Genomic DNA, 27287 nt, shown 5'->3' with positions numbered 1-27287 from the left:
CTACTCACCCCCGGGAGGCGGGCCACGCCCACTCCTGGCGCGAGCGAGCGGCCGGCCGGAGGCGGCCGGGCCCGCCGCTGCGCACGCGCGTGCCCCTGGGCGGGAAAGGGAGTTGGGGTCGGAAAGACGATTTTTCCTTTTCTTTCTTTTTTTTTCGGGGAGGGGGGAAGTTGTCGTCTCTGGCGAGTCCGTGGGGAGGAGTAGAGCAGGTGGGTCCCCTGGGTTGGAGCAGGCTTGGAAGTGAGTGGGAGAGAGTGCCTCTGAGCGTGTGCAGAGTGCTGCTCCTTCCCCAAAGCTCTTAATTGTTTTAGAATTGCAGAACTGGAAAGGACCCTCGTCAAGGAGGCCCCGTGGGGGGAATCGAACCCCCCCAACCTTTGGCTCCACAGCCGGAGGCCTCAACCCGTGACCTATCCAGCCACCGAATAATCTCAGAACTGCAGAGCTGGAAGGGACCCTCAGGGATCATCCAGTCCAGCCCCTGACAAAGGGGCAGGGATGTGGGCAAGTCTTTGGCTCCCAAGTTCAAGTGTTTGGGTCCAAGTCCGGAGGCCAAGTCTCTGGTAGCGAGTCTCGAACTCCCAAGTCCAAATCCCTGTTAAAAACAAGCATTTTTCTGCCTAGGAAAAAAAGGGGGAAAGGGTGGGTTCATTCCAAGTTGTGGGTGGAGGCTGTGTTATGGGAAGAAGAAAAGGGGGAAAAAAGCCCAAGTGGAGTCCCTGAGGCAACTTAAGTACGACTTCCCAGCAAGTCCCACCGTGCCTCGAATCCATGTCCCTGCAAGGCGGTGGGGTGGCCCAGTGGGGGGGGCATGGCACCTCCAAGCTCTGGCTCTCCAGCCAGAGACCCCAACCCTTCGCCCAGTTCATCCAGATCTCTCGGGGTTTTTTGGGGGGGTCTTGTAGGTGCTGAACCCACTAGAAGCCACCATAGCATCCGCACCAGCAGCGAAAATGCCCGTCCCGCCGTGGTACAGAGGCCCTCCGAAATTCTATCCACAGCCGCAGCGACTGATCCTTTTCCAGAAGAAAGACGGGACCCCCTTGCGTTTCTACATCCGTCCCGGGGCGGCCAAGATGGAGGTGGCGCCCCTGATCCTACGTCACGGCGGGTTGTTGTGCCGGGTTCAAGAGCCCGGGGCAATTCTTTTGGCACGCCCCGGCGAGGTGCCTGCGGGAGCCTCCGGGGTCTACACCTCCACCTCCTACGTCACCAACAGCGTGGCACAGAAGGTGCGGCTACACCTGGAGGACTACCAGCTGGATCCGCCCCCGCCGGCTGCCCAGAGTAAGAACACGGCGGAAGGCCGGATGCCCTTCACTGTGGTGGAAGACTCGGCCATCCTGGGCTATGTGCGAAGGAGAAAGCAGGAGGGACAGGCGGGCGCCCTTGGCGGCACCGCCTTCTGGAAGGAGATGGCCCGGGCGCGGGTCACCCCGCACCCCTGGCAGGCCATGCGTGACCGCTACCTCAAGCACCTGCGGCCCAAAGAATGCTTGGACCTGCTGGACAAAAATCCGAAGCAGAAAAAAGTGCCAGAGCCTCACCCTTCTGACATGGGGGCTGGTAAGGAACAGGAGAGGAGGTAGGCCAGAGGCTGAGCCTTTGGAGTCCTACGTACGGAGATGCCTTCTGCTGAATCAGTTTCCTCTAGTCCAGCAGTTCCCAACCCTAGGTCCCAGCGGTTCTTGGACTACAACTCCCAGAAGCCTTCACCCCTCACTGTCCTGGCCGGGATTTCTGGGAATTGCAGTCCAAGAACCTCTGGGGACCCCAGGTTGGGAACCACTGCTCTAGCAGACCAATAGGGCAGCATTGGCTTTCCAGGTTTTCAGGGGGGAAAGTCTTTGTTTTAGTTGTAACTGCAGACATTGGGGTTTGATCCTGGGATAGTCAGCGCACAAAGCAAGTGCGGCACCACTGAGTTAAGAGGCCCACCTCGGCTTCTGCAGTTTGCCCAGTGAAAACTTCACTCTCATGATCAGTGATTGAAACGATCACTAAACCCTAATCAGCCAAAAGAGGAATTCAGTAGTACTGAGAATGCTGTCAGCGGCCCGCCCCTTGTTATTTTAGGATCAGCGCGAGGTAGGAAAAGCAGGTTGAAATCTACTGTTTGCCATGGCGAATGCTGTAATTTTATTTTTGTCTTTTGCAGCCTTGCACGATGAGAAACCCGCAGAAGTCTCCCGTCCACAGGACCAAAGTCAGGTAGCAGGAGGTTCAGAGGTGAGCGGTATTTTCCAGATGGCAAACAAAGAATTCGAAGACAGTGAGGTACGGAGGGCGCAGCATGTTTCCAGTTCATTTGAAATGTTGGATCCCGGTTGTCGGCTGCCTGGTCTGCTTTTGTCATAGCCATTTCTCACCCTTCTTAATGGGAATTCTTCCCAAACCGCATCGTTTGCAACGTGTGTCCTTCGGGTCTCCATAAGCCTGTTCTTGCAGGATTTCTTTCTGTCTCAACACAGAGAAAGTTTTTGCTCCTCTCTCTCTCTCTCTCTCTCTCTCTCTCTCTCTCTCTCTCTCTCTCTCCCCCTCTCCCTCTCTCCCTCTCTCCCTCTCTCCGCAGCAATTAAGAGCCCTAGTGGAAAACATTGGCTTGCTTATCTTCCCCGCGCCCGCCCCTTGCTCTGTTGTTTGAAAAGAAGATGCTCCGGCTTTTAGAATTATTTTATGATCTTTTTGTACATGTTCTCTGTGTGATAAGAGGACTTAAGCAGACCCGCCCATTCATCTGATGGCTTAATATTTATAGGTTCCCTCCCACAAAAGTATACAGAAGCGACAAGGATGTTGGTTTTATTTTCATATTGCAGGAAGTTATAAGCGGATGACTATTTCTTTTCTTTTACTATCCTTTTATGAGAGATGGTTTGAGATAAACCAGATTTTCATTCTCGGTGAGAAACATGGACAGCAAAGGGTGAAAGAGAAGTCCCTGTCCTTTTTAATGGGTCCAGTTTTGGATTAATATTGCATTTTGTACACAGCGCTTCCTTATCAGGGTTCTCTTGTCCTCTCCTGCTGTGTTTGCCGCATTTAGTTGAGTGCCTTCCAGCCTGCATAAAAATTTCACCTTGATTGTACGTCAGGAGGAAGGGGGGCACAGCGACATTTTTTGGCCTCTCATCAAAGTATTGCAAATACAGTGGTGCCTCGCTTAATGATGATAATCCATTCCAGGAAAGTCGCTGTTAAGCGAAAACATTGTAAAGTGAAAATAAAAAACCCATTGAAATGCATTGAAGAACGTTTAATGTGTTCCAATGGGCTAAAAACTCACAGTCCAGTGAAGATCCTCCATACGGCGGCCATTTTCAGTGCCTGAATAGCAAGGAATCCGTCTCTAAGCACAGCTGTTTTTGATCGTCGTAAAGCGAAAATCAGTTCCCGAAGCAGGGAACTGATCATCGCTAAGCGAAATTCCCCCATTTAGACCATCGTTTTGTGATTGTAAAAACATCATTGTAAAGCAGATTCGTCGTAATGCAGGGTAATTGTTAAGCGGGGCACGACTGTACAACTGTCTGATTGAAATGTCCTAAATTTTCTAGGGAGACAGTGAAAACCTAAGCCACGAGGAAGAGATAGTTCAAGAACAGGCTGAGCCAAAGACCTCCGAAGAGGCCACGTCTGCTGATCCCAAGATACAGGTGGCTGAGTCCACCAACAGTGAGGACCTTGTTGTGTCTGAAAGCCTGCTTCCCACAGAGGAGCAGCCTTCCGGCCCTTCTGCTGAGGAGGTCGCCATGGCCGTGCAGGAGATGAAGCGTTTCATGGAAGAGTTTGGGGTGGACGTGGCCACGGTGACTCAAGCTTTTCTGAAAAACAGCGGGGACGTGGCAGCCGTGGCTTGCTGTCTGAGGTCTGGTCAGCGCCCGGACGGCTGTCCTCTGTGGACCAGACAGGATGATACGGATCTGCTGACGGGGGCAGAGGATCTCCTGAGCAAGCTTTCCGCCAAATATGGAGCAGAGAATGTAAAGGCCCGCGTGGCCTTCAGGAAAAGTTAGGGTCAGGCAGGAACCGCTTTTGGCACCGCCTGTTCTCGGGTAGCGGCATATTCCTGTCTTCTTTTTCGTGCAAAGACTGCACGCGGCCATCAATCTCTGTTGGTGGTGCCGATAGAAGCAGCGGCTGTGTCTGAAACATGGCTGGCTTCCACTACCTTTTTCCTGCTTTGTAAGCCCTCCTGCATTTTTTACTTCAGGAAGTGCCGCGTAATCATGACTGCAGCTTAAAGGTTAGTTTGGCAGTAAAATTCCATGCAGCCTTAAACAAACACCCAGTTTGAGCCGTGCTTCCGTCTTATTTGGTGGTTGTCCTTAAAGCGATTCTGTGTCCTTGTGCATGGTTTGAAAGCAGCTCTTGGTGACTTTTGGGGCCTCCGTCGATCCCCAAGAGCTTTGAGAGATATATTTCTCATGGACACTCTGAGCCAAACTCTGTCTGACTCAGGGTGGGCCAGGATCCCCATTTCTGACACTAAGAAGGATCAGGGGCTGCTCAAACGTGCCAGAGTGGAGAAGGAGGTTGTGTTTCTCAGTGTTAAATAGCTTCATAGAGGGAATTCTGGGCTGAAGACCTAAGCAAGCTGTCTCACTTTTCCTGTTTGCTGGATTGGCCTGCTTGATTCTGTGACCTCTCCAGTAAGACTTAAATTGAGCTTAGGCAATAGACAGCCATAGCTGGCTTCAAATGCTTTGAAAATCCCTTTGTAAAAGAGTTAGATGTTTATAAGACACTTTCAGTTCTTTAAGAATGTGCAGAAAGGAACCAGTTAATACCATCACACCAGTAACTTCAACCTCAGCCAATCCAGATAAGAGATTTGTTTTCTGAAATCCAGTAGTAACTTGCAGCTAGAGTTGGACCCTTAAATCAGTAGAACTTACAGAGGAGACTCACCAAATCCTCATTGATTCAATGGGCCTACTCTAGTTGTGACTTACTACTGGATTTCAGCCACTCTGTCAGTGTCATTGTGCAATAGAATTAAAGTATAATGGATATTCGGGCAATATTCATGCTGTGCTTCTGCACTCAGTTCGAAATAAATGTGTTGGTCTTTGTTGGTGTCACAACACTGTTGTTTTTGTTATGTTTTTATACAAACATCATGTTATATTAAAATCTTGTTGATTGCAATCGTTCTTACCTGCTTCCAGTTTTTGCTTGGAACATTGCAAGATCTGTGGCTTATAGCCAGACTTTCTGACGCAACCATATCTGCCCAGATCGACAAGACGGAGGCTCTGAATTCATGGGTTGACAGCAGACCTTTCTTAAACTATCCGCCGAACAAGGTGGAGAAAAATCAAATTGCACGAGCAAGACTGGTAGCCAGGAATAAAGCAGATCCCAAAGAGAAGAGGGTAGGACACCTGTACTAAAATCACCTACAGGTCCCAGCTGAGATTGTCCTTTTTTATTTATTTAACAAAATGGCTGGCTCTTTGAAAGTTTAAAAGAGGAACACCACCGGTCATGAGAGAGGACACCCATTGCTTTATAGGATTAACCACCCAGCATATTTCTGGATGATTTTCTAGAACCATCGTTTGCAAGCCTCTCATATCTTCTTTGATTGAAACCGACTCCTTTCTAGATTTATTTGGTAGGTTCAGAGTGTGTTTTTCCCCAAACCTGCCCTCCTGCGTAATAATAATACTGTAGTCATGTGCTGTCAAGCCAATTCTGAGTTACTGTGACCCTTTCAGGTAGAGTACTCAGAAGTGCGTTACCATCCCCTTCCTCTAGGGGGTGCCCTGAGACGGTACAGCTTCCCCAAGGCTACCCAGGTTGGTTCTTCTCCGAGGAAGAGGCATAGTGGGAATCGAACTCCCAACCCCTGGTTTTGCAGCCAGAAACCTAAACCACTAGGCTATCCGGCCAGCTCACCCTTCTGCTTAGGGACAACTTTACCCTTTTGTTTTCAGTTCACTTTCAGCTAGCCCTTTCAGCCTGCACCATTCTGTTGACCCCCTTGTAAAATCTACCTCCATCTCTACCCCCTGCTCCTTCTTCAAACATTGCGACAGCGAACTGTCATGTGGCCTTTTAAAGACAAAGTACTAAGACTCTCCACTCAAATTCTGAAGTGTACATACATGGTTGGCAAGGGAAACCGCAGGATTGGTAAACTGTGGATCTCAGAAGGAAGCGAAGAGAAGCAGTTTCTTAACAGTAGTTGTTCACAAAACAGGTGCGGCAGGATAATCCCCTTCTCTCTTTTTTTTTCTTTTTCTTTCTGCATTGCTGAGCAGATTAACAGGTGAAGTACGAATTTTTCTTTTGGAACACTCCCTTTTCAAGCCAGAAGTGATTAAGGCAACTCTCTTGAAAATGTTAGCACTATCTGGTGTTGAAGTTCCTTTACTCTAAAATGGGGACCCAAAGGCAGGATGTGGAGAGCGAGTCTCCACAGCTCCTGATTTTTCAGTATTTCTGTTCCTGAGGTCAGTTTCGTATCCCTTTCTGTTATCTATGTCCTGGAGAGAGAGAGAGAGAGATGCTTTTCTCCCTCTCTCGTGATAATAATTGTGAGCTGTCAAGTCAGTTCTGACTTAGGACAACATTTTTCAGAGGTTTCCAGGTAGACAACCGAAGTGGTTTCCCCTTCCCTTCCTCTAGGGGGCACCCTGGGACTGGGCAGCTTGCCCAAGGCTACCTAGGCTGGCTCTTCTCCCTGAAGCCACAGTGGGGAATCGAACTCCCAGTCTTTGGCTGTGCAGCCAGGTTCCTAACTCACTGACTAGAACCCAAAAGAGGTGTGGATATGTGTGTGTCGTTCAGTGAAGCTGAATCGTAGGCTGGTCAGGTCAGGAACAATGAACCAGGAGTGGGAAAGTGTCTGCAGAGAAGCAGCTTTGCTTATGTTCCCGGAAGTCTACAGTGGTTTCTCCATTAGAAGATGGTGCCTTGTGTCTTTGCCTCCCTTCTCTCCCCTTTGCCAAAAAGGGTCTTACAAAGTACAACTCGTACAGAAGATCTGGACTCCCTTTTCCAGTTTTGTTGGAGGGGATGCTGGCTGTAAGATGACCCACAGAAGGCAGGGAGGGTGTCCTCATCCGAGAAGAAGCTTTCAGTCCGAGAAGAAGCTTTCAGTCCGAGAAGAAGCTTTCATAACCTGCTGCGGGCTTGTTGATATGGGAATAACAGGGTGGAGCTGGATGCACAGTCACCCTGTCTCACCCATGCCAGTGGTCCTCTCTTATCTGTCAGCAGATGCAACAGCTCCCTTCATGGAAAACCCATTTGGGGGACATGACCTCTCTTTATGGCTTTGTTCTTGCACTCAACCCATGTCCACATAGGATGTCCTGGTGGATCTTTCAGCTGTCCGAAGACAGGGTTGACGTGGCCTGGGGCTTTAGAGGATGCAGGAGGCCCAAAGAGAGGTCCTTCTGTTCTTCCTCAGAGCTGACCAGCTGGTAGCCCAGCAGCTTCATGGCCTCTTTGCAGGTGTCTTGCAACTTTGCTACCTGGGGATAAGGGAGGTTCTTCCGCCAAGCCCGGGAGGCTTTCAAGGCATCCCTGGAGCTTGTGTCAAAAGGTTGCTTGCCCAGGCCCTTCCCGTGGGTGATGTTGTACACCCACGACTGAAGGCCGGGAGTGAAACTGAGCCCTGCGAATTTGTAGAGTTCAGCCACTTCGGCCAACGGGTCGTGAACGATGTCCTCATAGCGAACCAGCTGGTAGCGGCCCTGGAAGAGGCCAGGAAAGGTCTCCCTTCCAGCGGTGTAGATCTTAACGTGACTTTTGCAAATCTCCTCCATGATGGCGTAGATCGCCATGTCCTCCGCTAGTTTCTTGTGCTCCGTCACAATCTTATTGTCACGGGCTAAACTCCCCGATATGTTCTTGCGGGAGTAATAGACAGCCCTGGGGTCTCGAACCAGGTGGATGATTCTGAGGTTCAGGGAGGGGTCTGCGAGTAAAGGGAAGAGCACCTTGAGGTCAAAGAAGCGGACCTCCTTCAGGACGACGTGGCTGTAGGTCTTGCAGGCCTCTTCCACTTTGCTGAAGGGGTATTTGGAACAGACTGTCTTGCAGTTGTCTTTGGAGATAATGTCGGTGCGCTGGAAGAAAACGCAGGCTGGAGGGGAGCATAACGCCCTGCTGGTTTCCCACTGGAAGATCGCGGATTTCGTCCTCTTGGCAGGCAAGTAGGCATCAAAGACAGACATGTCACAGAGGAAGACAGACCGGACGAGGTCCCGCGCTGGCATTTGCAAGACCCTGGCACCGTTTTGGTACATGGTCGCCCACACGTGCCAGGCGGGCTCCATCAAGTAGAAGACGTCGGGGTGCTGGCTGAAGAGCTGGCCGACGAAGGAGGACCCCGACCTCCACGACGAGATGATGAGGACGTGCACCCGGGCCGGCTTCTCCGCCTGGTGATTGTTGCTGTTGTACTGGTGGGAAAAGAAGCAAGCAAGAACGAAGACTTGTATGGCCAAGACTGATAGCTGCAGCTGCTGAATCTTCAGCATGGTGGCTGGGAGTCTGGATGAGAGAGAGAGAGAGAGATTTCAGGATGATGGGCTATGTCATTCCCACATTTCCTCATGGCTCCTGTTGGGCTTCCCAACCTCATCTGAAAAATTCTGGTAACTCTTGAGTGTCCACATGTCCTCTTTTAGGGAACACAGCTCTCCGTTTGAAAGACTGCCAAAGGACAATCTTCTTTTAGAAGAAAATAATATAATAATCTTAGATCAGCAGAGCTGGGGGGGCCCTCTGGATCATGAAGTCCAGCCCTGTCAAGGGGGCAGAGTGGGGAATTGAACTCCCAACTTTTGGCTCCACAGCCAGAGACCTGAACCACCCAGTCCAGGTCTGTTTTAAAGATAAAGAGCCATAAGGAGGGACGCCATGAGCCTTGGAGTTGTGTCTGGATAGCAGGCTCATCAGCAGGCATACAAACCCCCTGCTTATGATCTTCCCCATTTGAGAGAGGCGCAACATAATTCTGTGTGCATTAACAAAAAAAATATTCATTTTTAACTTAGCACCTGCACATTTATTTTATTTTATTTTATTAGATTTATACACCACCCATCTAGAGCATGTCTACTCTGGGCAGTTTGCATAAGCTACATTTAAAGTAGTACAGTATATGCAATTTCAGCCTAAAAGAAAGAAAAATGTGCCCCTTTGGCAACCAAATGAAGCTCCCCATTTAGAGAGCAGCCTCATCCAATTAATCCTCGGGATTCATTCATTCATTCATTCATTCATTTGTTTGATCTATATAATGCCCATCTAGCAAATTGTTGTTCTGGATGGTGCACAAAGAAGAATAGAACGGAACGCAAGCTATGAAATTACTAAAAAACACCAAACTATCCTGCAAATACACAAACATAACAAGAAAGGTGGCAAAATGACCGTTTGGGGGCATGCGACACAATTTCCCTCCCCTCCTTGCTTCACTGTCCCAGTTAATGGGGGAGAACCTGACCCACATCTTCCCTAAACAGCCCTGTTCTTAAAGGGCCTTTTGAAGGCGTAAAGCGGCCAGGTGGGTGGGTGGGTGGGGGAATCTGTCGCAACCCCTGCGGGAGAGCATTCCACAAACATACCAGAATTTGATAGCTGGTCCGGCTGGGCTTGTCATTTTTCCATGACCTAGCAGTGACATCCACGGGCCGGGATCCGGCTCGTGGCGTTCCGTGGAAGGCCCCACCAGGTAGACTCACAACGCTGCTCTCATGCTTGACAGAGTGCTGGACCACCTGAGATGTTTTCAGAGACAAATCTGGACTTTCTACCTGCCCGACTCACCTTTCCGGGAGGCAACTCCTTCCCTTGAATGTGGAAGGCAACTCTTCTTCCCTTGGCACCCTCAAACACTCCCTGCTCCTTAACTGTGCCATTGCTTTTACACCCTCGGCAGAGGGTCCCCCCCCACTCTTTCTGCAGTTTGCAGCTACTCTGCCCCACACCTGCATTTTTTGAGCCTAGGCTACCTGGTTGCCAGGCGTTGGGGGGGCTACAACCGAGCCCTACAGATGGACGGTCACAGGTAGGCTTTCTTCGCCTGCTGGTTGACAAACACAAATTCCTGCAGGGGCTGCGACGGATCAAGGATTCCAGTCCTGTATCTGGGAGAGGACTCTCAGTCCCTGTTAGAAGTAACTGGTTAGAAGTAACATCTTGACCTATAATTTTTGGCCCATAACAGCATAATTAAGTTACATTTCAAAAGCAACCTCTTAAGGAATTACAAACTTACTTTCTGATGTAAAGGGTAGATTCATATTGGTGTTCATGCAACATGCCGGAACGAATTGCAATAAATTGCCAAGATGCCAGGGTATATCTCAATGGTGCCATTGGGCACCTGATCTGGCGCAAAGCCAAACATGCCCCGACAGTTTTTCAGTTACCCACAATTAGGTGCAGAAATTGGTGCAATACTTATGCAAACACCAGTAAGATTCCACACGCTGAATTATATTTTCCAGTTAATTTCCACAAGTTACTTTAAAGGGACATTTTAAAGCATTTCAGTGGGAATATTTCAGTTTTATGCCATCGTCTTACAGAAAAGTAAAACTGTGTGTGGTTATATCTTTTCTACTCTTGTGAGCCTGTTAGGACGAATGTTGGGATTGCCCACTAGAGAGAAGCAAAGGGTATTTCTCGGTATTTTGTCCTGCCTGCCGGTGATTGCAACACAACCCATTAATAATGCCTATTAATAACGCGCATCGGGACAAGCTTCCTCTGTAAACAGAACAATAAGGAACGGAGCATTCCAGGATGTGGCTGGGCTGCAGGAAGGGCACGGCTGGGAGGAAGGGTGAAGTCAGACACCTGCTTACACCTGCCAGGTGAGACGAGGCGAGGAGAGAGAAAGGAAAGGACCCGGGCTCACAGGGGAGGTCCATCAAGACCCCCTTGGAGCTGAGCATAGCCCCACTCACATCAGGATAAAGTTCCCCCTTGGAGCAGTGGGGGGGGATGACACCTGCTGGTCTCTGCACTGCCCTGGTCGGGCTGTGCAGAACCCTCAAACACCTTCCCCTGCAAGCTAGGGAAAGAGAGCAAACAGAATCCCACAGAGTGAAGCCACCCGTTCGGTCCCCCTCCACAGTGCTCTCCCTGCGTCCATCAGAGGCTAAGCATCCCTGGCTACTTGGCAAGTGGCCCCTGCTGCTCAGACCTGCCCCCCCCAAAGGGGCTGCCTTCAGCCACCCTCCACGGTCCTCTTCCCAGGCACGCCAGCTCCCATCCCCAGGGTGGGGAGGCCAGAGGGAGGCTCGACAGGTGAAGGAGAGAAGCAGCAAAGAACTAAGGGGCACTCACTCACCGAATCCAGCCCGGCCAGGAGCACGCCACAGGGACACAGCCAAGGTGGACCCGCACCCACGCCCTTGATGCAGCAAGTGGAAACATCTGTCTCGCTCGGGCGGCATCCTTCTGCCGGGAGACTGGCAGGGAGCCAGCCCTGCCCAGCCCAGCCTAGCCCAAGAGGAGGAGAGGGCTGGTGTGGATTACAGCCAGATAGGCGGGAGAGCTCAGGCTCCTTGAAGGACAAGAACTCCCAGTGAGGAGGGGGGCTGGTGGCCACCCCACGTGTCCCCTGGAACCCCTCTGGTCTTTAGTGGAGACCATGTCTGGCCCCTCCTGCTCCTCTGCCCGCCGGTGGTTGAAAGGGTTCCCTCCTGGCACCGGTCTTGGTCTTGGCCCAGCCACAGAGAGCCCACATCTTCCTCTTTGCCCTCCTTGGCATTTTGCAAGGGATGATCTGACTGCCTCCCGCAGGGTCTTTTTGAGCACCGAGCAGGGAGAGAAGGAAACCCAAGACCGAGCATTGCAGGCGATCAAAAGAGAGGAAGACATCTTGGTTCACAGGCCAGGGCCCAGATGCGGTTTGCGTCGTGAGCCATCTGTTGAATTTTAATTATTGTAAGCCGCCCAGAGACCTCTGGGTAGTGTGGGCGGCATATAAATTGAATAAATAAATAAATAAATAAATCTTCGAGGAGAGGGTGGCCGCAGGGTGGGTATATAAAGGAATCCCGAGAGTTCCCACGTTTGGAGAACCCAAAGCCACAGGAGCTGCTGTGGTGGTTTTTCCAGGTTGGGGCCAAGAACAGGTCTTTCCTGATGGGCACAAAGCAGAGCAAAGGGAGCTCCTGCCCTGGCAAGCAGCCATCGGCTCCCACCCACCCACAGCAGACCTTCCGTGCCTGACTGTAAGTTTTGCCCAGTAACAGGTGGGGCACAGATTTCTCTGTAGGTCAGTCTTCTTCCTGTTTGCACAAGGAAATCAGACTGGCGCAGACATGGTGGAGAAAAAACAGACCACACGATGCCCATCGTCTGGAGCCCTGCAAGCCAGAAGCCTGGACGCAGAAGCAGAGGAGAAGGCAGCTCTCAGTTAGAAGTGGAGCCGCCTTGGAAAGTAAAGGACATTTGAAGAGTCTCCGAAAAAGATTTCACTGCTGCACCAATGGCAAGTAACCTTGGTGGCTGGTCATGGGGAGGTAAGTAAGCTTTGCATTTCAGGACACAGTGCAGGTTGTAGAGCATTAAGAGTAAGGCTTTTTGTCCATTCCTGTCTCCTGCTTGCCTTTGTATCATCGCCTCCCTATGGACAGTTGGAATCCATAGTCATTGTGTGTCACCAAGCCAGTCCTGACTTAATTCGATCCTTTCCAGGATTTTCTTGGCACAAAGCCCCCAGGAGCGGTTTCCCCATCCCTTCTTCTAGGGGTGCTCTGTAGGTAAGCAGCTTGGCTACACAGGTTGGGTCTGCTCCTGGGAGACACACTGGAGAACTCCCAAACAGTGGCTCCACAGCCAGGTACCTCACTCATTGAGCTATCCAGCCAATTATACCTGCCGATTAAAACATGATCTATTGCAAGACCTCCTGGCCTGGTTTACCCCTGTGCAGGTTTCTCTTAGAATGGGGCTGGCGTACGGGGCCCCCATTCGAGGCTGATGAACTCTTAGCAACTCCCCACTGTCTAGGGCAGCTGAGAATGACAGGAATTCGAATCCAGCATCACTTGGGCTTGGTGAGTGACCTCCCATCGTACCTCAGAAGGAAAAGGTGGGTGATCTGTTAGAGATGCTTTACACTTGAGATTTCCTGTATCAGTTGGGCCAAATGAGACACAGGGTCCCCTTCCACTCGGCCACAACCGTACAAGGTGTGCAAGGCTTGATTTGGCCCCGGTCCTCCAGCCACTTCGACTCTTTGGCTGCTCAGCCAAGAGAAAGGAGAAAGCCAGGCTGGAGCATCCTCACCATCTCCCTGGTCAAGACTCAAAAGCAGCAGGACTGAGGTCCATCATTGTGTATTAAGACCTGCAGCTGGCTGCATAGCTCAGTGGTTTGCGGAGCCGATGGTTGGGAGTTCGATTCCTCCCTGTGCCTCCAGGGGGAAGAGCCCGCCTGGGTAGCCTTGGGCAAACTGCACCATCCCAGGGAGCCCCCTAGACTGAGGAAGGGAATTTTTAAACCACTTCTGAGTATTCTGTACCTGGAAAACACTGAAAAGGGTCGCCGTAAGTCAGAATTGGCTTGACAACACACAGTTATTATCATTATTATTAAGATCTGGGGGTGCCCTGCATGGTATAGTGGAGAGAGTGACAGGCTAGGACTCAGGAGACCTGGGTTTGAATCCTGGCTCATCCATGGAAGCTCACTGGAGGGGTGGAACTGGTAAAACCATTCATTACAGTTTAATCAAACGTTTTTAAATAAAAGCTAATATAAAATCAAGTAAATCTAGCTGTTGGAATGTGCACTTCATAAAAAGCTGAATGCTCAGCTTCTTTTCTCGTGGAGTAATATTTCATAACTAGGGGGGGAGAGTGTTGTCAGTTTCGCTCCTGTTGTTTCTCGGTTTGCTCTGCCTTAAGCTTGGACAGCTTCACCACAATGTTTGTCTTTGTTCTTTACTTGTTTCATTGTTTGTCGGACATACTATATGAAAAAAGTCCTTCCTCTTTCCTCCCATCCCGACCGTTGACTCGAGGGCTGAACGGTAAAGCAACGCCTATGTAAAAGCCAGCTAAGTCGATGAGCTTACCCTGGTTAGGACTAGTGATAACGGACAGGTGAATGTGTTTTGAAAAGCAACGTTTACTGTGAGCCCGTTTGTGGGAAAGCAGCAAATCAGTAACTTTTCTTTCCTTGGCAGTACTGCTGAAGAGAGTTATACGTGTAGGAGAAGAGCGCCGATCCCAGGCAAAGCCGAGATATTTTTCATGCATTTATTCATATAAAAGTTACAATAACTTATGGACCTGAAACAAGCATGGGAGGAGAAGTGGGTTTGGGGTGTGTGTGAAGATACGGAGGTATATGATCGCCTACAGAAGCCCCAACTCTGCAGAAGGGCCGGGCAGCATGAACTAGTGGTTAGGGCACTAAGGTGAGGTTCCTTCTCCTGGGCTCCAACCAACCTTTTCTTTGGCAGCAGCGGAAGTGGTCACAAGCAACCCATGGCCAGGAAAAGCCTGGCTAGAATTCCTTGGCACACGCTGGGCCCGGGTGAGTGGGCGCCGGCCGGAGAGGAGTGTCACCGGATGCTCCCTCATCACAGCTCTGTGCCAAAAGGAGGAGGAGGTGGTGGGGTGGGGGTCAGGGAGGGCTTCAGGTTCAGTGGCGCAAACACATGGCATGCGCAACCCGATGCGGATGGAGTGGAGGAGGCGGCGGAAGGGCAGGCGCCGTCGGCTACTTGTCGCATTCCAGGTCCGGGGCTCCCTCGCCGCCTTGGTAGTGCCTCTCGCAGAACTGCTGGATACGCTGGCAAGCTTCCACCATCATCTCCTCGGGCACCGTGAGCACCACCCGGAAGAAGTTGGGGTACTCAAAGCACTGCCAAGGGAAGCAGGAGCAAAGCGTTGGAACCAGAACAGCCCCGTGTCCTTTCTTTTTTAAAAAATAAAAAACGGGCCAGATTTGCTCACGGTCTCCTCGCTTCCCCACGGGCAGCAAATGCCCAGAGACCCCTTGGGTGCCCGTTTCCCTCTTGTGTCAGGTCCTGAGGCTAATGCTGGGCTCAAGAGAGGGGGGTCGCGGGCAAGGGGAGATCTTAGATGGTGCCGCACAGCACCCTGAGTTCACTTTTGTGTGTGTATCTCAGGTAAAAGGGCTGGGGAAGAACTCTTTCCCCCCCCTCCCCCCGCTTCTGTGTTGAATTTCTGAGTGCAGATGGTGCCGTTGCCCCACGGAAAAAAGCCATTCTCCACGGCTGGCCAAGCAAATCCAGAGGCAGCCGGAGACAGTTTGACGGATGGCCGTGGTTGGTCCTGTTGTCCGGGTGCCAGGGGCGGAGGGGGGGCTGTGCCTTTGGGCAGATGGACTGTGGCGGGCACGCTTTGTGCCTTTGAGCCCAGGGCATGGCCAGAGATCCCAAGGAAAGGCTAGCAAAAGGCAGGCATGGAGAGGGTAGGGCAAAAGGCCACGGGGTCCCCGTGGGGGGGGGGAGGCAGAATGGATCTCTGCCCCTCGGCTCCATCTGACCTCCAGAAGGCCTCAGAAGGCTCTGGGGTGGGGGTGGGGAGAAAGAAACGTACCGTTGCCGGGAGGCAGAAGACGGACTGCTCAGCAATGAGTCTCTCTGTGAACTCCACGTCATTCTCAAACTCTGGGAAGGACTCCATCTCGATCCCCACCTGTGGAAGAGAAGAGGAGGAGGAGCGAGAGTCAGGGTACCTGGCTGGCAGGGGCTCCCTCGGCTTCCCCTCCCCCTGGCCGACTTCCAAAGGGCCCCTGCCGCCCTCCAAGGGGTCTCGCAAGCACAAGGAGGAGGGACGGCACAGGAAGGGGGCTGTAATATCCGCCCCATATCCTTGGCCTTCCAACTGGCCACTCACCATAAGGTACATGGCCCCAGAGGGCCGGACGGGCCGGAGTCCACAGACGCCCGAAAGTGCATCGTAGCAGAGGGCCGCGTTGGACTGCAAAGGGCCAAAGGAGAACAGGGTTAGGATCGGAGTCGGGACAGCTGCCCTCCTAGGGCACGGGCAAGATGTGAAATCGGTTGTGGGCTGCCTGGGACTAGATCCTCATCTTCCACAGAAGCCCTTTCCAGCCTTAATCCATGTACATGTTTATTCCTGCATAAGCTATTGGGGGGTCACCTGGAATGGCAAATCATTGCTTACTAACAAGCTCCCAGGATCTCCCGGTAGGGCGAGCAAAGAAGAGTCTTGCCTGTTCACTCGGAGACGCTGTTACAGACAGACAGAAATGAGAGTCCCAGGATAGACGGAACAAAGGAGCTGACTCGGTGGAAGGAACATGGCCTTCTTCTTCTTCTGTCTTAAGGAAAGGCCATCACTCCGTGGTGGAGCCCCTGCTTTGCCTGCAGCAGCCTGTCAGGGTCCATGGATTCAGCCCTAGCCCTAACCCTACATTTAGCCCTAGAGATCCCGGACATTCCACAAGGGTCTGCCTGAAACCCTGGAGAGCTCCTGTGATCCTCAATAATTCTTCTTCGCTCCTCAGCCTCTGCTTCTGCCTGCCTGCCGATCTTGATTCCACTCCACGGGAGCACAAGCCCATGGATCGCCCGGTGTTCTTGGAAAGGGAAGCCACCCACTTACCTTGAGGAAGCTGAGGGTGTTGTGATAGAACTCGGGGGAGGTCCGGTGTAGGATGGCCTTGAGGGCTCCCTGGACCACCGTGCAAGGCCCCAGGATCCTCTGGCTCAGCCGCAGCAGCCCGTCCCGGATCTGGAAAAACGGCCAAGACATTAGCTGTCGGGGAAAGAACTGAGCCTGCTCCCAGGAGGGCAGAGTAGCCAAGACCACTGCAAGCAAAGTGGGTTGCTATCATCATCAGTCACAGTGCTTTCTTGATGGCTCTGCAGGTCTACTGCTGCACGAAGGAAGGCAGAAGGTTGGGCCAAGCAACATGGGGAGGAGGACGCTCGGAGCGATGTGCAGGTGGAAAGACACATGGCCACAGATGGGTGTCCTTCTGCGTGGCCTCCCCACCCCTAGCTGAGCACAAAGTGTGCCTGAATGTCAGAGATTTGGAGGAATGGGATTTGGGGGCAAGGATTAATATCTTAATTTTGCCCTGTTGTTCCTTACAACGAGCTCCTCCTCGACTGGAAGCAGGAGGTGGTGTTCTGGCTGGCCGGTTTGCCCCGTCAGCCATCTATCTGCCTCTGCTGAACCAAGCCGGGCTTTCTCACCTCCTTCCCGAAGATCTCCCTGCGGTCATGTATCAGGATCCAGCCCATTCTCCAGCCAGGCACCAGCCACCGCTTGGCGAGGCCTCCGCAGGACAGGATGGGCACGTTTTTGCTGAGCTTGGCCAGGGATTCAGATTTGCAATCTTCAAACACCTGGGGAAAGAGGACGGCCACGTCAATGCTTTTCAGGAAGAGAAGACTCTCCCGGCTGGGAGGGCAAGAGTGTCAAAATCAGGCCTTCTTCAAAGGGGATGTTTTGGGCCAGAGCTGGCTCCAACTGTCCAGGGGTGGCTAGTGGTAGCCGTCTCTGTGAATCCACTCCAGATTTCAGCCTGCACTTTACAGCACTTTACAGCAGGTTCCCTAGGATGCCTAGGTCTCATTCAGCACCTTGGACAGCTCCGGTAAAGGCAGACCTAAAACCTGGACCAGATTCACAGCACTTCTGAATTGGGAGCCAGCAGCCTCCAGAGAGGAGGGAGAGGAGTAGAAGCTACACTCTTGCTCAGCCAGGAAGCAGGAGGGACTCTGTGGAAGGAGGCTTCTTGGGGACCTGCTCCAAGAGACCGCCGTTGCATTGATGTCACTCACCATCTCTGCATAGATTTCGTCCGCCAAGATGGGGATGCACTGCCTGGAGGCCACTGAGCAAGACAAAGAAGGGGGGAAACAGGGGGGGAATGTGTTTCCGATGATTTTTTTACGTTTGCTATATTGCTGTGTTTTTATTATGTATGTAAGCCGCCCCGAGTAGACTTTGTCTGGGGGGGGCTGGGTAAAAGTCTAATAATAAATAAAATAAATAAAATAAATCAAGTCACCCAAGCCTTGGAAAGGGAGAGGATACCATGGTTGGCACCTACACTGTGAGGGCCTCTAGTGTGCAGGGAACTGGGTAAAGCTTCAGGCGGCCCATGACAGCTCCAGGGCATGAGGCAGAACACCCCACCACCACCCCAAAAACCGGAGGAAGAGAAGTCACCTTGAATAAGGGGTTTCTTCCAAGCTGCCCAGCAAGATTCTGGCAAGCTCAGGAAGTACAAGCCAGCCTTCTTGGGAGCAAGAGACCCATCGTGGCCCTTGGATCCCCCCCTCGTCCTCTCTCTCTCTCTCTGCCCCCTGCTTCCTGAAGCAAAAGCACGGCCCATGCCTAGCCTGGAGCAGCTGGAGGACAGCCTGAACTCAGCGTGGGCGTTGGACACCAGGGATCCTAACAGAGAGGAGACTCACCGGCCAGAATCTTTTGGAGGTGGCTTTTGCTGAAGACGGAGCCGCAAGGGTTGGAGGGGTTGTTGACCACCAGGCAGGCGGTCTTGTCATCCACCAGGGACTCCAGCTGCTTGAGGTCGATTTCCCATGACTTCTCTGGCTGCCAGAGAGGAGAAGAGCATGAGGATACGGCGTCCCCTCTAGCAGGGGGCCCTTACCATGAGCAGCCCTCCTGCTTTGCTGCCCTGAAACGGTCGAGGGCAGGAGAGGAAAGTCAAGGGTACCCCTGCCACCCACACCCACACCCACTGGCATACCAAGAGGTTGTAGAATTTGACTTCGATGCCCATGGATTGAGCCAAGGTCTTGTAGAGGGAGAATCCCGGGCGTGGCACCAGGATGTTCTGCCCGGGGTTGGCCAAGACGGCTAGGGCCAGCTCGATGGCCTGGCTACAGCCGCTGGTCAGGATCACATCCTGCAAAGAAGGAGGAGCAGTGAGTTTTTGGGGTGGGGAAGCCGGCCCTTTTGGGACGCGAGACAACAAAGATAAAGTGAGAACCACCTTTATCTAACCAAAGGGGAATCTTGTGTCTCAGCTTCTCCTTCCAAGATCTTAGGATGGGATGATGGGAAGAGGAAAGATGCCACCACCACTATCCTCCACTACCCATACCCGCCAGCTGGCTTCCTTACCTGGGCTTCCAGAGGGGCTTCTGGGCAGCTGTAGTACTTGGCCACCACCTCTCGACCAGACAGGTACCCTGTGTAGGCAAGAGTCACATGAAGGGGGGCCCTGCCTCTGTGACATCTCCCAGGATCCTGAAAATGGGGTGACTCTAGTGCTAATGAGGCAAAGTCTTGGGTGTTCTCCCCTCCCGCTCAGCTCTACTGTCCTCCTGTTAAGGAGGGCCATGCAGGTGCTGCTCCAAAGAAAGGTCCCCTCCTTCGGCAGCCACGGGGAGGTCCTCTCGTGAACCTTCCAGCTCCTCCTTCTCTGGCCCTGGAAATCCTTCATGGGAGGCAGAGCCTCCTTCTCCTCTAAGCCCACCCACCCGAAATGCCTGCACTGGACCCTTCTCCCCAACTGTTTGGCTGACCCCTAGCTTCCTCTCTGTGTAGGGTTTGGGGACCTACCCACAGAAGGGGCGTAGCCGTTGTATCTCCGGGAATCCAGGGCTTCCTTCATTGCCTGAATGACCTCATCGTCCGTAGGAAGGTTTCCAAAGACGGTTGGATCCCCTAGAGAAAAACAAACATCAGAGCTGAGCCATCAAATCATAGATGATCAGGAGAGGCCTCTCTCTCGATCCCACCACCTTCACAAGTGCATTTTGGTGGGGGACGCGGGAGAGGGTCTTCTCTGTGGCTGCTCCCACAGACTCTGGAACTCCCTCCCACGGGAGGCCCGGCTGGCTCCGTCTTTGCTGTCCTTCCGAACGGAGGCAAAGACCTTTCTCTTCAGGCAAACTTTCCCTGAGTTACTGCCTGCCTGAGTGTTGTTTATTTTTATTTTTTTTAAATGGGTTGTTGTGACTAACTGCTTTGAACATGATGTTGGTGTTTTTGTTGACCATCTTTGAGTGTGGTATTTGTCTGAACCTTTAGAATATGGATACGCTTACTGTTTTAAGCTTTAAATATTGTCTTCTAATGATACAAGCCCCCTTGGGTCCTTTTTAAGGAGAAGGGTGGGGCAAACATGGAATGAATGAATGGATGGATGGATGGATGGATGGATGGATGGATGGATGGATGGATGGATGGATGGATGGATGGATGGATGGATGGATGGATGGGAAAGGGGGGAAATGAATGAATGAATGAATGAATGAATGAATGAATGAATGAATGGGAAAGGGGGGAAGTGAGCCCTTCAGAACACTCCATCAGGCTGAGCATTGTTGCAAAAAAATATGGGGAAGGGGATTGAGGGGCGTCAGCAGCTAAATTACATTTTAATCTGGCCAAACGTTCTAGCTGTGGGAGCTGCTGTAGCAACACAAGGCACAAGGCAGCCAGAGGCGTGATGTGATCAGAATTAGGTCCCAATGTTAATTTTGATAAAGGGCTGGGAAATGTTTAGCAAATTGTCCCCTGATTGTCTCTTAGTGGAGGCCCGTTCCTTCCCGCTAACATCCTGGCAGGAACCAGAAGGGCCAAAGAAGCAGCAACCCACATGGTTGAGGCAGAGCAAGTCCCGGAGGGAGTCTGCCTTACCCTCTCCTGCCCCACTTACCTAGGGACAAAGAGATCAACGGCTTCTCTGGGTGGGGTTCCACCTTCATGCTGTCCACAATGGCCCGGATGGGGTTGAACGTCCGCTTGGACATGTCAGAGGCCCTGACTGCCCAGTGGGGCTTCCGGCCTTTGCTCTTGCCCAGAGAAGGGGCTTTTCCATTCAGATTGACGTGGACATCAAGGAGGGAGGGCAGGGTCGTATTGCCGTTCACCTGGATCAGGTACGAGTCCATCCTTGAGAAAGGAAAGCCTGCAGAGGAGAGACGTGGAGAAGGTTGGAAGGCCTCCACGGTTTGCTGCAGTCACAGTTGGCCGCTCACAACCTCCCGCTGAAGTCCAGTAGCTTCGGGAGGTCCTCCTTCCAGAACTGAGGTTGGAAAGAGGGAAGCACTATTTGGCAGTGCCGGGGCAGAACCTTTTTCCAAGGGCCCCAATCTGTGTTGCCCAGATAGACTCCACTAGTGGGCAATGCCTTTATTAAGTTCAAGTACAAATTTACCGAGAGCCATAATGGTGTACAGTACTAGACTAGATGTGAATTCAAATCCCCATTTGACCAGGGAAACTCATTGGGGGGGGGGCGAGCAATAGGAAACCATATAGAAAACCTTTCTTAGGGTCACCCTAAGTCAGGCAGCACATCGCAACACTAATTTCAAAATCATGCACCTTTTTTAGCCCTCCCAAGAATTTTCATTAGCCTAGATGGTAAAAAATGACCATGGAATTTCTATGGAACCTGGAACTCTGCATATTTTTGAATTCATAGTTGACCCTAATAAAGTCATTGTCCACCTGTGAATCTTGGACTCATTTTTTCCCCCTTTCTAACCTATTAATGACAGAGAAGAAAGGAGATTGTGAGTTCCCTTTTGAAGGGCTTGGTACAAGAGTGGTTAAGAGCCCGATCCAGGAGTGCTTCAAGGCTGGAAGATTATCTATGACAAATCTAATTGATGAGATAATCTGCAAATAAAGACAGGCTAAATCACAATAAAGAAGAATGTTGCAAAGTATGTTCGGCTGTTTCTCGTCAATCTCTCGGTTTCCTCTAGGCAAAATCAGGTGTGTTTACAGAAGATTAAGAACAAAGGGGGAAAAAACCATTTTAAAAAGTCTTCTTTAATCAGAGCTTAGGAAACTTCTTTATATTTTTTTACAGTAGCTCTGAGAATTGTCTCCATGTTGTCTGGGAAATTCTGCAAGTTTCAGCTCGGAAAAACAACTCCCCTAAACTCTGTTTTGCTACAATGAGTCTGTATGGGTTTGCACCAGAGTCTGACCGCAAGTGGGGTCATGTCCAGGGGCTGAGCTGGCAGTGGGCAGGTGGAGGTGTGGCTTACCCACTTCTTCTCTGCCTGCCTTTAGTCTAGAAAGATACCCGTGAATGAGGGACGTGGAGGGAAGATCGCCCTTTTGATGCCCTTTTGGGCAACAAAAATAAGGTGGCGACTCAACACCAGGTGCAAGCAGCTTCTGCCACATCCATGCACAGCCCCAAATGGCATGTCTTGCTCCATTGTTCAATAAACCAGTGGCAAGTGGGAATGTCTGCTGAGAGGGTTCCCAAAGGTTTCCGTTTGCTTCTGAACATTATCTCCCTATTCAGGGAGGCCAGTGTTGCTGGGGATGGAAGGAGGGATCGGGAACCCACTTCTGAGCACTGTGCCTAGAAAACCCCACGAGGGCTGCCTTAAGTTCAATTCGATGGCACACAACCAAGCAACCCACCAGTGAACCAACCCGCAAAATATCACAGAGCTGTGGGGCACCTTAGACACTCTCCCCTTTTCCTTTCCTTTCCTTTCTGGGGTGGGGGCGTAAGCTCAGATGCATCTGCAGAAGTGGGGCTGCTTTGCATTAAAACTTAGTGTTGGGGTAGTTGAAAAAGGAAGGGAGGGAGAGAAGGAGGAAGAGAGGAGAGGAGAGGAAAATGTCTAAGATCTGGTCTGGCTCCGCTCCAATTTTTTTTTCTGATCCCTAATCACAAAAATGCTAAGGAGACGTGGCAGACCATCTCTTGACTGCTGTGGGCACGTGTCGAGGGGTGGCAAAGAGCCACCAGGAACCATCTCAGGGCTGGCTGCTGCTTTCTCCCCAACACAAAAAAGGAAAACAAGCACAAGCCACAGCAGGACACTTAACTGGTGAACCTGAGATGCCCGGACAGACAGAGGTAACCTCTCCCTCTTTGATCTGGCCGCTGACCTGAAGCTGCTGGAAGTGCTAAGAACCATCCCAGGATGGGCTCCTCCTGGAACTGGCCTGCTCAGATGCCAAGGGCCGACCCGCTGGCCTCCTTCTTCCAGGGCATTTCCCCCGTTCTGGGCATCCTTGAGTTGGGGTGTGCTTTTCTTTTCCACCCACTCCCCCCTAACTCACATCAAGCATTGACCGACCATGCAGGAGTACCAGTCAGCCTAGAAGTTGGAAATGATTTTGGGCTGTGAGTTGTTGGTTTGTTTTTGTTTTTTGGACTACTATAGCTCCCTGGCTGGGGGATTCTGGGCACAGTAGTCCCCAAAAAACACCCTACTTGAGCCGTAGGGCACCCCTGGTCTCCAAAGAGGACTGCGTAGAAATGGGGAGACGGGGGTGTGTGTCTCCGGGTGTCTCTCGATTAATGTACAATCGTTCTCCTCAACAGGGAAAAATGCCACTTTGTCATGGTTCTTCTTCATCATCCTCACCACCATCTTGATCATCTCCTTTTCTCAAACAGTGGGGCCCAAAGCAAGTCAGGACGGAACGAACAATTCCGTAACAGCGAGGCCCTTGTTTCCATGGAAGGTCCTGCGTGTGGCTAAGCAGGCCACCCCTGTCCTGACTCCATGCCCCCCCCCCCCCAAAAATCCGGCAACTCACCTCTGATGCCCGGAAAGGTGTCTGAAGCTGAAGGTGATGGAGGAGACGGGTGAGAAAAATCTTCCAGTGTCCCTGAGAGTTCTCTCTGCCTGGTCCAGCTTAGCTCAGTGGAAGATCAGAGTCTGCTAGATAAGAGCAGGACCCTTTTATGTGTGACAGGCAGCCGGCAGCCGGAGCGGGGCCCCATCCCAGATCTCTCGCCAAGAACAGGGTGTCAGCCTGGAGGCCTTTAGCTATTGGCTGGTGGGGAAGGATGCCCTCCTCCCCCCCCCACCAAGCTGGAGACACCCACCCCCAGCCCCACAGGCCTGGCTCCAAACATCTGGAGCAAACATGGCCTGCAGGTTAACTCTTTCGGAGGAGGACCTGGATCGAAGCTGCTTTCCTCATGGTTGTGCCCACCCCAACGTCTGCTTCAGAGGTTTCCTCTGCAACAATGAAGGGCTCAGAAAGGAAGAAGCTAACCTGTGGGGGAAGAGTCCCACCTACCCACCCCAAGCTTGGTCTTGGCAGGTAAAACGAATGTGTCCCCACCCCGTCCCCCCCCCAACCAGTCCTAGGGTCAAGCACAGCCAAAGAGAACAGGATGGCTACCCCCCTGAAGAAGGATGGAGAGGAAGGCGTGGGATGCTTACACGTGGGTTGAGGGAGTGTCTCCAAATGTTGGGGTGTCATATGTGGGCTTGGAAATCTCTCTCTCTCTTTCTCTCTCGGCATCACCTACTTTGCAGGCTTGTTGTGAAGAAGGAAAGGGGAAGAGGTGAGCCCCACGCACTGTCTTCCGTTCATTGGAGGAAAGGAGGGAGGGGGAAAGTAATGAATACATAATGTGATCTGGCAGTCCCCACATATGAAGGGAGCCTGATGCAACCGTCTGGCCTCATCCCATCATCTCTGCCTCCACGTTGCAAAGCTGGGTAATCAGTCCCAAATGGGTCCCTGGCAGACACTGCAGGAACACCAAGCCAGGACTGAGGAAGCTTCAGGGAAGAGGATTAGCCCATACAGGGGCAACAGCAGCTCTGATGCCCTTCTCCAGCCAGATCTGGCTACCTGCCCATCTGCCCCTCTCTTCTCTGAAATCTCTAGGCATAATTTTAGGCTCCCCCCCCCACCTTTGGGTGAGAGAACAGCCATCTCAGTCTAAAGCAGCAGAGGGTTATGGATGAGCCAGGCCGGTGGGTGGATGCACAATAGAGTTGGGATGGAATGTGATGGCACTAATAAGGCACCATTACATAATTGCATACTAGCCTCGAAAACAAGGCTCAGGTTGGCTGCTGGTTAGCAGGATGGGCCAGTCTCTGATGTGCTCTGCAGTGCTGCCTCCCCAGCCTCTGTTGCCCTAAGTATCTCCTCCTTCCCCCCCCCCCCCCCGTGAGGGTCTCTGCACCAAGGAACCCACTGGGTCCTGCAGCTGGCATGGATCCCAGTTGGGAAATAGGTTGACGTACTCCATTAACACCTCTCTCTGGTTACCTCCTCAATGGGCACCCTTTCAGATACCTGCCCTCCCCCTCCCGCTGGCCCCATACCCAAGTTCTGGGGTGTTCTTGCCAACCCAGTCAAGAGGCCTAACTCTTATTTCCTGGCCACTTTCAAGCTCGAACCATCTCTCTCCACGTGCACACACCAACCTATGTGGGGCTGCAGCTCCAGCAATGGCCTTGAGACACTCCCCCTTTGCCCCACACTGTGTGCTCGGCCAGAGGTCATGCCCTGCCCCCGCCCAGTCCGTGCAAACCGTCAGACGGCAGGAGGAACTTCGGCCAGCTGTGGGTCAAGCCACCCGCCAAGTTGCATAAGGCTGGCAGTGGAAGCGAGGTAGCTGGTGCCGTTGGGCATGAGGGGTCCTTGCCCCCCCCTCAGCCCTTCGACTTCTCTGCCCCAAAAACATCACGGTTATACCAGCATAACTTCCAGGGTGGCCACCAGCCATGCCCTTTGGGGACCACCACCGAACCCACTTTGGTAGGCAGAATCCTGGGTCGTTGGGTGTATTTAGCAGGATATAAATGTTAGTGGAGTGGTATCTAAATTAAATCATTGAATAGATTAGTGGAACAGGGAATACCTCCTTTGGACCACTAAAGAAATAAAACAAAACAAAAACAAAAAACCCAAAACACAAACAGCGAGCTTTTGGTAATAATTCATCTTCTTCAGGCTGTTGAAGATGAGACATCATGGAAAGCTTGCTGTTTGTTTTTTGCTTTGTTTTGTTTTGTTTCTACAGAGGCCCAATAAAGGCACCACCTATTCCTGCACTTGTATTGTTTTGGGGACCATGTGGCCTTTTCCTGATTTTTCCTGAACTGTGAACAAATGGGGAGTCCGAGATGTCGCCACCGCACTGCCAACTCGGCATATCAGGGGTAGCCCTGGAGGATGACGGCTCAGCATCCGACCCACAGAGGCCAAATCCCAGATCAGGGTGGAAGGAGGCAAAGCGCCTTGCGATGCCACAAGGGGTTGGGCCAGTGTCCAAAAGGGCTTATGGAGCAGCTGATGATGGAAAGGGGCACAAGGCACTCTGTTCTGGGACTTACTCCGAAGGGCACGATGGGCCCAAACGTCCGCCTGTACCAGCAACTTTCCGAGCCATTTCCCCGCCCTCTCTTTCTTGGGTTTCTTTTGAAATTTTTGTATTTGATTTTTGGGATGCCCAAGGTACATACAAACTCTTTTGGGAGCCAGTGAACCAGATGGAAGTGGGCGGAGAGACAAAGCCCATAGTCCTCTGAAACCACTTCACGTACAAAGAGAGAGAGAGCGCAAACGTTCCCTCCGGTACGACTCACACTGAGACCGCTAAATCCCCCTCCACCCAGAAACCCAGGGAGGCAGACAGCCCTTCCCTGAGACTTCGCCCGATGCTCTGAACCCGGCCAACCCAAACCCAAACCAGGCCTGGCTCCCGTCATTGCCTCCTGCTCAGCCCGGGCGTTGGGCTCTGCTTGCTTGCCATGCAACGAGGGTGGTTTTAAAGGGTTGGAGTGGGACCCGGGTCCAAATGTCCAGTCATTGATTGGGATTGGGGAGGGAGAGGTCTTGCATGTGCCACACCGAGCTTGTGGGAGGAAAAGTTGGATGGATGGATGGATGGATGGATAGATGATCTATCTATCTATCTATCTATCTATCTATCTATCTATCTATCTATCTATCTATCTATCTATCTATCTATCTATCTATCTATCTATCTATCTATCTATCTATCTATCTGTCTGTCTGTCTGTCTGTCTGTCTGTCTGTCTGCCTAAGCATATTGTAGCACATGAAATGGTGGGTTAGATAACAAGGTTAAAGGCGGAGAATCACAGGAAAGACACAGGAGGCTGGGTTGGGAGTTGAAGACAACTATAACCATGGCAGTACTTACCAAGCTGGTGAAACCACAGATGTACTTGTTTATGCCTCTTTGTCATGGACATCATTAGCATATTTCACCTGTGCAGCAAATGTGATTTGTAATTAATTTTTAACTAATCCCCTGGGCCCGGATTGATCCTCACACTTCACCATCCGCTGCCCAGTTGCATCAGCCAAGGGGGCTAACCCATGTCCATTGTGTTGAGGGGGGAACATTGCACTTTGCACCTTCTCAGTGGGGTGGGGGGGGATGACACACAATGACTTGTGTTTTCAGACTCTCCTCGTCCGAGCGGTTGTGTAACAGGAAGGCAAGGCTTGGGAAGAGGAGGGCCAGCAGCCCTGATGGTCTTCCCCTTGCACCCGGGTCCTCTTTGAAGCCAGAGTCAATATTGATGGATTTCATCAGAGGTCTTT

At 51.8% G+C, this 27287-nt stretch overlaps 3 protein-coding genes across 3 annotated transcripts; 1 reads left to right on the top strand and 2 right to left on the bottom strand.

Annotated features, from left to right (window-relative positions):
- The first annotated feature begins 11 nt into the window (after nucleotides 1–11).
- TERF2IP (TERF2 interacting protein) lies at nucleotides 12–5156 on the top strand. Its single transcript, XM_020788277.3, has 4 exons — nucleotides 12–209; nucleotides 906–1566; nucleotides 2159–2277; nucleotides 3558–5156. The coding sequence occupies exons 2-4, from the start codon at nucleotides 954–956 to the stop codon at nucleotides 4014–4016; spliced, it is 1191 nt and encodes a 396-aa protein (XP_020643936.3). The 5' UTR covers nucleotides 12–209; nucleotides 906–953; the 3' UTR covers nucleotides 4017–5156.
- On the bottom strand, nucleotides 4732–11593 carry CHST4 (carbohydrate sulfotransferase 4). Its single transcript, XM_020788333.3, has 2 exons — nucleotides 11324–11593; nucleotides 4732–8511 (listed from the first exon to the last, which is right to left on the bottom strand). The coding sequence occupies exons 1-2, from the start codon at nucleotides 11407–11409 to the stop codon at nucleotides 7338–7340; spliced, it is 1260 nt and encodes a 419-aa protein (XP_020643992.3). The 5' UTR covers nucleotides 11410–11593; the 3' UTR covers nucleotides 4732–7337.
- Nucleotides 11594–14232: 2639 nt separating this feature from the next.
- Nucleotides 14233–23656, bottom strand: TAT (tyrosine aminotransferase). Its single transcript, XM_020788331.3, has 12 exons — nucleotides 23499–23656; nucleotides 20632–20883; nucleotides 19530–19634; nucleotides 19089–19156; nucleotides 18712–18870; nucleotides 18416–18554; nucleotides 17777–17829; nucleotides 17186–17338; nucleotides 16590–16718; nucleotides 15858–15941; nucleotides 15558–15656; nucleotides 14233–14856 (listed from the first exon to the last, which is right to left on the bottom strand). Exons 2-12 carry the CDS (start codon nucleotides 20864–20866, stop codon nucleotides 14713–14715), a joined length of 1368 nt encoding a protein of 455 aa, XP_020643990.3. The 5' UTR covers nucleotides 20867–20883; nucleotides 23499–23656; the 3' UTR covers nucleotides 14233–14712.
- Between the last annotated feature and the right edge of the window lie 3631 nt (nucleotides 23657–27287).

This window comes from Pogona vitticeps, chromosome 10 (assembly GCF_051106095.1).
Source record: "Pogona vitticeps strain Pit_001003342236 chromosome 10, PviZW2.1, whole genome shotgun sequence".
In the NCBI taxonomy this organism is placed as follows: Eukaryota; Metazoa; Chordata; class Lepidosauria; order Squamata; family Agamidae; genus Pogona; species Pogona vitticeps.
This window is presented reverse-complemented; position numbering and strand designations above follow the sequence as displayed.

What these genes read in the sequence shown, in the direction of transcription:
- TERF2IP (XM_020788277.3), top strand. Translation starts at nt 954, where the DNA reads ATGCCCGTCCCGCCGTGGTACAGAGGCCCTCCGAAATTCTATCCACAG. An exon ending in CCCTTCTGACATGGGGGCTG is followed by an intron (nt 1,567 to 2,158) that starts GTAAGGAACAGG and finishes TGTCTTTTGCAG; the next exon opens with CCTTGCACGATGAGAAACCC. An exon ending in AAGAATTCGAAGACAGTGAG is followed by an intron (nt 2,278 to 3,557) that starts GTACGGAGGGCG and finishes TAAATTTTCTAG; the next exon opens with GGAGACAGTGAAAACCTAAG.
- CHST4 (XM_020788333.3), bottom strand. Translation starts at nt 11,409, where the DNA reads ATGTTTCCACTTGCTGCATCAAGGGCGTGGGTGCGGGTCCACCTTGGC. An exon ending in TCCTGGCCGGGCTGGATTCG is followed by an intron (nt 8,512 to 11,323) that starts GTGAGTGAGTGC and finishes TCTCTCATCCAG; the next exon opens with ACTCCCAGCCACCATGCTGA.
- TAT (XM_020788331.3), bottom strand. Translation starts at nt 20,866, where the DNA reads ATGGACTCGTACCTGATCCAGGTGAACGGCAATACGACCCTGCCCTCC. An exon ending in AAGCCCCTCTGGAAGCCCAG is followed by an intron (nt 18,871 to 19,088) that starts GTAAGGAAGCCA and finishes CCTTCTTTGCAG; the next exon opens with GATGTGATCCTGACCAGCGG. An exon ending in CTGGGGCCATGTACCTTATG is followed by an intron (nt 15,657 to 15,857) that starts GTGAGTGGCCAG and finishes TCTCTTCCACAG; the next exon opens with GTGGGGATCGAGATGGAGTC.